The following is a 12,483-nucleotide window of genomic DNA, read 5'->3' as shown; positions in this document are numbered from 1 at the left end:
GTAGTTGGGCTAAAATAGTTTAGTGCTTGATCTTTTCTGTTTAAACGAGAGAGCTCCACTCGGCTACCTCACTCGCGTTGTGCCCCGCCGCGGTGGCTCAGTGGTTATGGCGCTCGGCTGCTGAACCGATAGACGCGGGTTCGATCCCGGGTGCGGCGGCTGAATTTCGATGCAGGCGAAATTCGAGAAGCCCGTGTGATGTAAGTGCACGTTAAAGGCTCCCAGGTGGTCTAAATTCCCAGAGCCCTTCACTACGGCGTCCCTCATAGCCTGACTTGCTTCGGGACGTTAAACCCCAACAAACCAAACCAATAAACCAATCACTCGCGTTGTGTCCCGTCTGTTAACAGTGCTGGCTCGCGCCAAGCGCGCTCACAGCAGCTGGACCAATCGGAACGCTGCGCGCGCCGCACATGCTCACATGTGGCCGGTCAAATCATCAGCTTGCAAGCGATTGTTAGCCGAGTGAGAATCCATTCCGGGCAGCGCTGCTATAACGAAGGTAAATGAAACGTCGAGTCAGAAGTGATGGGCCCTCGCAGGCTACCATTACCCACACAAGAGGAGCTCCTTTACAAAAATTGGCTGTGGCTTAGCTAAGGTTAAGCCTGGGTAAGCGAAAAGCTCTCGCTGCTGTTACGTTTCGCCTTCGTCGTGAGGAAAAATCGGCTCGGTTGCAGCGGAATGCCGACGAGTCACGAAAGGCACGCGGGGTCAACGCCTGGATTAGCCACGGAAGCGGTGTCAGTAATCCACCCCGCAACTGGCCAGCCCAGCTCTGCAGTGCACCCTCCTCTACAGAAAGAAGTTAGCTGCCACGGTCGGCAGTACTTGACATTCCAAGGGGCCCGGGTGTCAGCTGGGTCCAGTCACAAAGTTTGACAGCAGCGTCCGTCTTCTAGGAAGAAGTTAACAGCGAGTGTTTCTCTTGCACCGCGTGGACTTGCATGTAGCCTGGACCTTGTACGTGCGACCACATGAAAAGCGCGGGAACGCTGCTCTCCGACATTCCGGTGTCTGCGCGACGTAGACGGCACCCTCTACATCTCGACACGTGACGGGGGTGTGTTCCCTAATGAAAGGGTGTGTGATGGGTGCCACAGTGGACTTTTCAGGACACTCCTTCCTCGACAAGCCCGGCCCCCACCTAGGGAGTCCAGGGAAAGGGAACGCTATAAAACTCGGCGCCGAGTACGGCCGAGTAGCTCCTGACCATCGAGCTCATCGCCATGTAGCTTCTCGTTATCAACTCCTTGTTTTCGAGACTCTCTTACTGATACGTTCTCTCAGTTGCTGTTTGTATATAATGTAAATTTACCTGAATAAAGTTCTTCTTGTCTTTCCCGTAACCTCGTCTCCGACCTTCCTCATTCCCCTCTCCGGCACGACCATGCTACCTGATTCGTAACAACTGGTGGCAGCGGTGGGATGCTGCTACCACGACCTGTAATACTGCTTTTCAGCCAGCTCCGAAGCTACCACTTCTCGATCGGTGTTTCTGCGCCGTCCAACTGTTGCTTCTTCTTCTTCCATGGCGAGTGTCTGCGCCTGTTCAATGGGCAAGCGCGCTTTATATACTTGTTTCAAATGTGCGCTGTGCACGGCTGCGGCGAAAGGTCGAACGGTGGCGAGGATGGCCGCCTCTTTTATGGCCGCCACCGCCGCTCACGCGTTCTCGCAACGCCTTGCGAAAGAGCCTTCTCCTCTTGGGACGGCGGCGGCGACCGCGCGGGAGCGGCGAAGGGTAAAATGGTGGCGAGGAGAAGAAGCGGCGACGCTCAGACGACGCAGTCAGCGCGCGGCGGCGACGACGGCTGCGGCAGCAGCGGCCACGTGCGCTCCGCGTGACGTAGCTCGATTTCGCGCATGCGCAGCTGTGGCTCAACTTTATCAAGGCACACGCCAGACATAGTGTTGACGAGCCTAGTGAAGGTTTTCGCTTCAAACACGTCGACGCGCCGCCGCCAAGTGCCGCGGAATGCAGTGAAGCGGGACGATTGGAAGCAACAGCGCCCACAGCCGGTTCAGAAAGTTGCCGGCGCCGATGCGCAGCGAAAGCTGAGTAGAAAGGGCGCTTAGAGCAGATGCGAGAAGACCCCGATAATGGCGCACCAGCGAAACCACCGACGAACAGCAGGAAGGGCTCGAAAATAGGCTTGAAATTACGCATCGGCGTGCGCCAGAACATTCATTACTGCGGCTTCGATGCCTACTGTGCAGAGAACAATATGCAGAACGGGTTCGGAGTATATTCGAGCATGTGCGAAAGGCGTTCGTTTACGTCGGGCCCCACGTGTGCACACGAAAGGCTCATAACGACACTGTAATTATTCTCTGTTCAAAGTTATTTGCGTCATGAGGTCATGACGAAAGCTCTCACGCTACATAGCCAATCAGCTTAGCGGTCTCTGGGAAATTTTTATATTGCTTCCGCATGTTCATTCAATGAACGTGCCTACCTAGGAGTCAAGGGCCTTTTCCATCTTCTCAAGAGAGAAAGCAGAAGACATTCCTAAACCACCACATTTTGGGCGAAAGCACCATTACAAGAGGGCTAGCCGGCTCACCCGGTTAGTGTGAAGCTCGACCCTGAAGGTGACCATGCAAAAACCTATCATAGCAGCAGCCTATGCGAAAATAGAATGACTTGTGCCGAGGCCGTGTTTCAAACCCGAGGCGGCCCGAACAGATAAGCGTCACCGTCCACTGCACGGGAGCACTATATTATCGCCGCAGCCGATCACGCCTAGTGTTAAATTGCAACGCACACTCGCGCTGTGCATTGCACATCGTGATCTTCACCAATTTCCATGAAGACCAGGCGTACAATATTTTAAAAAGAACTGCCGAAGACGTCTAAAGCTTCTTCATCACCAAAGAAATCTGGCTCTACGGCAGAGTTAATGAAACATTTCTTTGCATTTGTGGTACTACAGTCGGTGCTGATTTCAAACTAATTTTGTCGGCTATGGAATGTCTTAGTGTCGCCAGCGTCGACCTTCGTAGATATGAAGATATCGCCACAGTGGTTCGGCGGATATGCGTGAGGAGTTGACCTCTCAGCTGCTAGGTGCAACGAGATCAAGCCTGCCACGAGTGCTCCCTTCTCGGGCTACATATAGAGCTGCCCACTCCCTGGCATCGGCGCGCCTACGAGGAGCCGCGCAACAGTTACAGTTCAGGAGAAAGGGCTCTCTCTTCCAAACCACGACATCAACCTAGCCAGCTCCTACCAGGTGACCTACCCGAGACCATGCCTTCTCGAACACCTCGATGCGCACCTGTATTGTGTTCTCGGTCGAAACGGGCTCCTGTCTGCTCCTACGATAATAGAGACGCGCCCGTCTCTTAGAGCTGCGGCCGCCTCGAACATATATCCCGTATTGACCTCGCCGTCTATCTGCGCGCCCTTTAGTCCATGTCAGCATTTGCTCTGCGTGTATAGCACTAGGTGGTGAAAGTTTCTGGACAAAATGCATTGTTTTAGACCGGCAACGGATGATGTAATCATTGACATTGACTTTTTTGGCCAGTGTGGCGCCACACTATACAATGCAGCTGCCGAAATTTATATGCGATGACACACCCGGTCAGCGCAAGTCGAATATCCTCCCTGGAGTCGCGAAAACGTGTTTTTTCTCACACAAGACGGGGCCCTGCCAGCCCAGCCAGCAGCTTTCGTCCCGGTTAAATCTTCCACCATTCGAATGGGACCTTGGAACACCCTAATTTAACCGGAGATATATCCAGTGTAAAAAGAAGATATTCGTGCCCATACACTGTAGCGCAGCAAAAGACGAGGACACAACAGACGAGAGACGAACACCACGACATGCGGTCAGGACGCAGCGGACTGTTGCACGGTTCTGTGGGTCGTGAACCGAACCACACAACCAGTGCACCTTTCGTCTCGATTTAAACTAGCGAGATGTCACGACTATGTTACCGACACTGTCTCAGCCGTTTCCGATTCTCGCCGACCAGCATCCGAAACATCGGACTATTATTCTCAGCTGCGAGAGACAGTAAAAAAAAATCGCTCCCTTCTCCCGAGCGATGTGCACTGCAGGACATAATCGTGCTTCATTGCCACGTGTTCGACATTAGCCACAGCGTGACTCTTTCATCTTTGCCAGCATCTCATATGCACCGTAAAATTAACACGAGGAATAAATATCCCATTCTTCAGAAACCGTATCGGGTATCTGCGGCTGAGGGCAAAATCATTAACTGTTAGGTCCAAGAGATGCTGCGGGACGGAGTCATTCCGCCCTCTTCCAGTTCGTGGGCCGCGCCCATAATACTAGTGAGGAAGAAAGACATCTCACGGTGATTTTGCATCGATTCATCACCATCATCATCAACCTGACTACGCCCACTGCAAGGCAAAGAAATTTCCCATGTCTCTCGAATTAACGGTGTCCTTTGCCAGCTGCGGCCACAGTGTCTCCTCGAACTTCTTAAGCTCATCCGTCCACCTAACATTCTGCTGTGTCCTGCTGCGCTTTATTTCTCTAGGAGTCCACTGCGTTACTCTTGAGGACCATCGGTTATATTGCATTCGCATCACATGCCCTGCCCAAGCCCATTTCTTCCTCTTGATTCCGACTAGGATGTCTCTATCCCGTATTTGTTCCCTCGCCCACTCTGCCCGCATCCGGTCTGTTAGCATTACACCCATCATTTTTCTTTTTATAGCTCGCTGCGTCCATTATCGTCCCTTAAATGCGATGACAAAGAAAAACGTGTATCATTTACCGCGCATTGATGACGCTGTGGACCGCCTTCACTCCGCGTCATACTGATCATCCTTTGAAATCCGATCTGGGTACTGGATATTACCAGTACATCCTTCACACAGAGAAAACCGCCTTCATGACTCCCGACGGCTTCTTCATGCCATTCCGCTTGGGCGATGTGAATGCCACATTCGAGCTTTTAATGAATACGGTCTCACGGGGATTAAAATATTATATACGCACATGCTATTTGCATGACGTCATCATCTTTAGCAAGACCTTTAAAGAGCACATTGAAAGCCTCGGTATGGTTCTCCACTGCATCAGCAAGGCTGCATTCCTCTGTAATTCTAAGAAGTGCTATTTCGGAGAGCGGCAAACTTTCGTCCTTAGATTCCTCGTGGATGTGGAGAAATCTGGCCCCATCGACGGACTCTTGGTGCAGTTCGGAATTTTGAAGAACCACGAGCCCTGAAAGGCCTTCGGAATTTCCTCGGCCTGTGTTAATATTTGCGCCGCTTTATTACCGATTCCGCGCACCTTGCACACCCTCTCACTTCTCTACAGCGTAAAGACTGGCATTTTGTGTGGAGAGCCGAATGAGGTTCTAACCAGCTGAAATTTGCTGTGGATTCAGAAAACCTTTTCCCCACTTTCATCCCACCGCAGCTACAGAGATCCACAGTGATGCCAGTGGTGTCGGCCTTGTGGCGGTGCTCGTCCAGATTCACAGTGGTGACGAACACGTTACTGCTTGTGCAGTCGTGTGTTAAGGCCGCAATGCGAAAACAGTGGTTTCGTCTGGTTGGCGATCCTGTCACATCGCGTCAACTCGAACAGAAGGAAAACGTGTCGCGGTCTCCCACCAGTCTGTGTTGGCCACATGTGTGGAACTTGTTCAGAAACTCTCTGTCACACCAGAAAAAACACTTCAATCGCGTTCCCCGGCGCTTCTCTGCTCTTGCTTGCGCGCTCTCCTCCGTGCGTATGCACAGGTGAGGAAACACGAGACGATTTGCGCTGCGTAGCTACTGGTGGTTTTGCAGAATATCGGACGAACTAAGACCGTGCGCGGCGGCTGAGGTGCAGCCTTGCTGCTATGCTGCACCGTCGATACCGACTCGGACGAGCCGCCACCGCAGAGAAACCAAGCTGGATGATCGACGGGCTGCGAAGAGCACCTGAGAAAGGCGTTTTCGAATACTTGATGTGGGAGAATCAAACACGGGCTACATGCGTCTACATTCTGTGCCCTGTGTCTACTTCTAGGCATTTCGTATTTCGCGCTGCTGTCCCACAAAGCATTATCAAACCGGCCGGTCACTACAAATCACGCCCCAATCTCGGCAGATGTATAGAGTTTGTACCACGTTGTCAGGGTACTAAAAAAATGTAAAATTATATGCATCATTCTTGCAATGAAATGGGAACCCAGCAGAGTTATTCTTTTTGCAGTCCTAAAGAAAGAAATGCAGCACTGCTTTCTTGTTCATCTCAAGTTCCAAAATAGCAGTGCCGGTAACTCGCGCTCACCTGTGAAATACGGTACGAACTAGCGATCTCTTGAAACGCACATTCCTTCAGACCACGCCTTTCATATTTTAGGCTTGTTATATCCCATGGAGAGCTCCTGTCTTCAATCATAGCGATCAGGTCACTTTACTGGTGGCACGAATACGACGGCGTCACGTTCAAGCGTGCAACTGGCACACTCGCATGCCAGCTCCTGCTCAGGCGGTTCTCACGCGCAAACCCGTCAAGAAACTGCTGGAGCTCGCGGCCGAGGCAGTCCATACGCAAGGCACAAGGCATTCCTTTTAGCTCCCTACAGAGCCGCTGTCGTCAAAAGTGTACGCTTGCTCACAAAAATGCGAAGGGGTTCGTAGGAAACGTGCTTCTCCATGGCAGCCTGATCAGCCAACCGATGGTGGCCACGGCAGCCTTCCCGTCCGTATGCGCCTGCCTGCAAGACGCCGTACCGCAGCAGACAGCATTGCGACGAAAGGAAACGCTCTTTTCTGTACGTTGCAAACTACGTTTCCGTAAAAGAAAGAAACCAAAGCGGTGAATCAACGGAAAATGCTTGCTTTGGTTGGTGGGGTGTCTCCAGGAACTTCGCGCGGCCAAGAACATGGCCTATCGGGTCCACGAACGCTGTTTGTTTAATGTTCCGGTTCCTGAAAGCTGTCATACCGAGGCAACACCGCAGCAATCTGTCTCGCTTCTCTGCCGTTCGTGCAGTGTGACAAGAAGTTGTGGGACGAGTTGGTTAGGCGACTTGTTGACGGCACGCTTGCGAGCGCGTTTAGTTGATGTCGTTGTTGTGTTTCCGCAGTGTGACACGGGCTTTAACAGTTAAAAAAAGTTCGGCGAGAGCAACAGAACGACCTCACGTTGCAAGATTTCTTGCTCCGGCCCACACCAGATCACAGTCTACGCTGTTCACCCTTGAGGACGGCATTCTCTGCAAGAAGAACTATTTGCTCTATGGTGCCTGCATGCTTTTGGTTGCCCCAGGGAATTTTCGCAGTGAAATGCTGCACGCCATGCGCGACAACTTCACGTCCGGTCAACATTGGGTTTGCCGCCCACTTAGAGGATTCTTGAACGCTTCTATTTACCAGCATGAATAAGACAGTCGCAAGCTGTCCCGAATGTCAACGTCTAAAGCCAAACAGATCCCCTCCTGTGGGCCTTCTACACCCGGTGAAGCCACCATCGGCGCCTTTTGAAAAAGTTGGTGTCGACCTGCTTGGCCCCTTTCCCAAGTCTTCGCAAGGACGCCGCTGGGTTGTAGTCTGTGTCGACTATCTGACAAGATACGTGAAAACTTCCGACGCCGCTGGGTTGTAGTCTGTGTCGACTATCTGACAAGATACGTGAAAACTGGCGCTGGTGTCAGCGAAATCAAGTAATGTGTCAACTTTTCTGCAGCACACTCTTATCCTTCATCATGGTGCTACCGCTGTTATCTGCGAGAGTGGCCGGCAGTTAAGTGCTGACGTCGTGGAAGAGCTACAACGGCTGTGCAGATCTAACTACCGCCACTCCACACACTAGCACCCACAGACCAACAGCTTTACAGAGTGCACAAGCCGCACCCTCACTAACATGCTGTGCTTGTAGTGGCATCAGATCAACGGAACTGGGACGCCCTAATACCATTCGTGACGTACGCATACAACACCGCGAAACATGAGGTCACCGAATATTCACCTTTCTTGCTGCTCTACATCAGGATGCCGCGCGCGTTACTGGACACACTCTTTTCCTTCTCCTTTCACGAAGACATTTCCACCTACCACCTATCACGTCGCGCTGAAGAAGTTCGGCGAATAGCCCGCTTGCCCACTTTCTGTTGTCAACTCCGACGGAAAGACCGCTAATGCAAGCGTCACCTTGCGGCAACAACCCCCGAGGAGATTACTTTGGTTCTGGATGCCATTGCGCAAGCGTGGGCTGTGACATCAGTTTTTCTTTAGGTATTCTGGCCTTTACGTCTTAGTGAGTCGCTTGAGCGATGTAAGCTACGTAGCTGCCAATGTTACCGCAAACGATCGGCGCTCCAGCAAGATCCAAGTTGCCGATGTGGCTCCTCTCAAGCGCTGCCACCATCGGCCACACTGACTGGCGCGAGGACGGGCTTCGTCTGCCACCGAGGAAATTGTCACGCGCCATGCAGCCACCTCGTTAGAATAAAACGAAGCCACGCTTCCACCGTGCGAGAATTATTAAAGTAATTATACGGTTAAGTACTTCGACAAGCTCCAGTGATATTACTTGTGACCGGCAGCTGCTAGGACCACCCCACTCACTTCTTGAAATCCTCGTGTTTGCTGATTACATCCCAAGTGGACCGCTGATTGCAGAGGTAGTTCTGCTTGCTCGGTGCGAACGGGTTGTGGCGGCGGGGCCCGTCCATGCTGTCGCAGAACTGGCTGATCTGTAACGGGGGAAGAGTCCGTTGATGCACGGCAGCGTGGGTTACAATGTCTCAAAGAAGAAGAAGAGGAGGAGGTAAAAATTTTATGTCTCCGAGATCTTACGCAGCAGAAGCGCAGCATATGAATCTCAGCGGAAAGTGATAATCTCTGAAGCAGAGTGGAAGGGGCACAGGAAAGCAGGCTGGTTATGAAGGAGAGTGCTGCTGCTGCTAACTTGCGCCGAGGGATACAGAGAGAATAAAAAATTCACAGGGACGCCTTATTTCATTATTTGCTGGCAATCCGATAGGTTTAGCCTCGATAGTTTTAGTGCATTTGCCGAAAGTGCCGTCATTTTTGTTCTGGTGACGCCACTTCATGTGCATCCTTTTATTTTTCCCATCTGCAGCGTTTTTCTATTTATGATATCTCTTCTTTACAACCAATGGGAATTCTCCCCTCTGGTGATATCTCTTCCCTCTAGCAAGCAGGGAAATTTTATAACCGATGACGCATATTTATCCCAACGGCTTAGTCACTAATACAAGAATTCGGGCGAGATTTCGGTGCACTCCCTAAAATACAGCTTCTGTGGCGCAAACTGCTTTTCGAGCAAGACAGAATTCAAGAGGGCACACCTATACCCTGGTGCTATCTTAATATCTTGACATCATGATCACTGTGCAGGCCTCTTAGCCACCGCTAACTTCCTTGATTTGCTTCAGACACTAAACCAGGGTTTGTAACATAAGCCCTTTCAAAGCGAGCGGGTGATGCCGCACTTCACTACCAGGGTCAGTGAAAAATTCTTACATTGGTGACATAGGGCATGGACATGATGGACGACTGGACAGGGTCATGTATGTCCTGCTGGAAGATGACCTCGCAGTTGCCCTGAAGGCTGCATTTCTTGTCTATCGGGCACAAGTCTCCATCCGACGTTCTCGGAATGAAGACGATAGGGGCTGAGCAAGCATTCAGCTGTACCTGACAAAAGAATTCGCGCGCACATTCACCAAGTGATGAGCGCATCTGATACGTCAACAGTGCAATGCAAATAAAAACACTTGCGTTCTGATTTCTTTTTCTTCTTCTCATTATTAGCTCTCAATCACTCTTGCAAAGCTCAGCAGTTACTGGCTTGGTTGGAAGGGATCCCTGGCCAGGGAAATAGGTAAACCGATTTGATTGTTGGGTGTGTTTATCTCTCTCCAATTCATCCGTTACAGCTGACAGGTCGTGTACACTGGCCAAGCCGTATAATAACCTTTACTTAGCTATTTTGCTTCCTGAAACGACTGAACTCGTTCTTCACAAAGAGAAAACATCCGTGCACTGTTTTTCTGGCTGTTCTCGTTCTCAACGACCACACTAGAGGCTTGGCAGCTGCACTACCATCATCATTATCATCAGCAGTAGCCTGCACACCACCAATACTGCTGCTGGTGCTAGAAGGGATGAGAAATGTTATTTTTCACATCTACAGAATATAGCTGTATCCGGAGAGCAGATTGGGACGTCCTTTCTCAAAGGACGATGCTCTGCTTCATGTCAGAAGGTTTTTCCCCAGGGCACGCGTCTTCATAGAAATAAGCAAGGAAACTGTCTAAATGAACTTATCTTTCATCGCCGCTGCTAAAAGAAACTATAAGCATTCAAACTATGTCATTCTAGGGAGCTATCGGCGCACAAATTCTCGCTACATACGTGGCGGCCTCGAGCTCTGACATACCGAAGCTCTTGGAACTCTCGCCATGTCTCTTCATTCACTGCTAGATGGCGGTGCTTCAAGCGGAGAACTAGTGTTCCTGTATATTCTGGGTAAACACTGCGGAGCTCTAAAGACCTCGCTAGACTCTGTCCGTTTTTGCGTTTTATTAAGGGCGTTTAAATTTATCCCTGGCTCGCGGTCCAAAGCATCGAGCGACGATTGTGAATGTCGAGCAGAACGGCACGCCCACATCAAAAACTACCGTATAAAGACAGCTAGATCAATCCGTATTACATGCAGCTTTATTACACAAGGTCTAAGACTTCGCCACAAAAACTTTAGGTTTTACAGTCTCAAGTTCTCTATGTTCGTTTTCAACACGAACATCATTAAAGCAAGTATGTCTGGTCGGATTTGTGACAATGCCGGAGTCTCCGGCGCTACTCAAGCAGCGGAAAACTATATCCAATCTTTAGAGACTAGCTCGGTCCTCCACAAAAGAGAACGTGACCATATGCTCGGGATCTCGGCCCTCTGTAAATATCGTACTTCACGCGACAGAGGAAAATCAAGATCTACTGCCTGTTAGGTGCTCGCAATTTTAGCCCCCTTTCAAGAATTAAATTACCGAGTTGGTCACGGAACATTTGTCTTTCAATGTCAAACGTTGCTTGAGGAGAGAGTCTCCTTCTATGTATAGTTGTTTTTCTAGCTGCTCTCAATATCTACTTGTAATCAGTTTTATTACAACTTTCTGTCTGTAACCGTGAATCCCTCCCATCTTCGTTTGCCCCATTCAGTATTCACCATATGTCTCACCTTTCCATCGTGGCAATAAGTGAGGGGGTGCCTGCTGTCGTTGCGTCTGCCGTACTCGTCGAACACGCCGTACCTGTAGTGGGCCCACTCGTGCACGAACAAGTACGCTGCGAATGTGTGAGTGTCTTTCTTAACCGCACCTGTAACAATAAAATGCTGCTAGCTCCCGTTGTCGGCGCCCCGGCGTACCTTGGCGCCAGGACAGAGGAGCACGCGGAGCCAACCTAAACGAACACTGGTGAAACTTTCAGTGCACCCATCCCTGGTGCTTGACAGCAGTGTAGTAATTATCCCTCGGTTGTAAAAGTAAGCGCCCGGCGTGAAGGAAAGTCTGCCCTGCAGCCCCAGAGGCGCTCGCGCAGTCCTGGTGGCACTTGATGAGCTAGGCAAGCGGCCTTGAACGAAGGGCTAGTGGCAGTAATTACCTAAATAAGCACGCGCCAGCGGCACGGGTACCCGGGGCGCTAGCGATTAGAACGCTCAGTGATCAGTTCTGGTTACGCGGGTCGTTATACATAAGAATCCACACACACAAAAAAAAGCGCAACGCGTTGTCGCGCGCGAAAGAACGATTAGGAAAGAGCAGCGACTGATGTTTGACGCTCCCCAAGACACAAACGCGGCTATCAGCACCTATGAACCCTCATATTATCCGCTACGCCTGCCGTGCAGTACAATTTTTTTCGTTAGAGCGCAGCCCTTGAGCGCCCATTTGTGGGATGAGCCCACGTCGCCGTCGAAGATGAAACTGATCGCTAGAGAACGGAGGGGAGGGGTGGAACGACAGTACCGCCTCTCTCCGTCCTTCATAAGCACCGCTTAAGCGGAGGTAGTGTGGCTAGACTGCGGAAAGGGGGCGCTACACGACATACCCCTAGCTTCACCAAGGAAGAACACCCGCACCGACTCCGCACCCTCAAGAGTAACAACCCCGTGCTTGCAGTCCGGCATATTGGCGGGAATTCAACCATGGTCTTAATAGTGTTCGAAAATCCGGAGGTTCCAAAATGTGTTAAATTCTCGCTTACATGGCAAAGGTGCGTACGAGGTATGCAACGCATGCGTACGCTTGGGCCCCCGCGATGATGTCTGCCCGGATGCTGACGTATACTAACGATCCCTGTAAGGGACGTGACGTATACTAACGATCCCTTACACTGACAACGTCAAGTGTCGAAGATGCGGAGTGGAGCTCCCGGAGTGGGGCCATACTTGGGCAGCGAAACGTAAGCTGTGCGGCAAAAATCACCCGCTCGGAGACAAGAAATGAAGGGAAATCTACAGGGCTACC

The 12,483-nt window shown here is 51.0% G+C and overlaps 1 protein-coding gene across 1 annotated transcript in view; it reads right to left on the bottom strand.

Annotated features, from left to right (window-relative positions):
* Window positions 1-12,483, bottom strand: part of LOC149336290 (calcium-activated chloride channel regulator 1-like) — a 68,094-nt gene that overhangs the window by 47,867 nt on the left and 7,744 nt on the right. Inside the window, exons 3-5 of the mRNA XM_089554106.1 lie at window positions 11,193-11,299; window positions 9,476-9,649; window positions 8,555-8,682 (exon numbers count right to left, since the gene is read on the bottom strand). Of these exons, the coding sequence (XP_089410232.1) occupies window positions 8,555-8,682; window positions 9,476-9,649; window positions 11,193-11,299 (409 nt within the window). The remainder of the gene's footprint in view (window positions 1-8,554; window positions 8,683-9,475; window positions 9,650-11,192; window positions 11,300-12,483) is intronic.

The sequence above is a fragment of the Amblyomma mixtum genome, chromosome 7 (assembly GCF_055824585.1).
Source record: "Amblyomma mixtum isolate Tamu chromosome 7, ASM5582458v1, whole genome shotgun sequence".
Classification (NCBI taxonomy): Eukaryota; Metazoa; Arthropoda; class Arachnida; order Ixodida; family Ixodidae; genus Amblyomma; species Amblyomma mixtum.
Note: the sequence above shows the minus strand (reverse complement) of the source record. Positions and strands in the feature narration are given on the sequence as shown.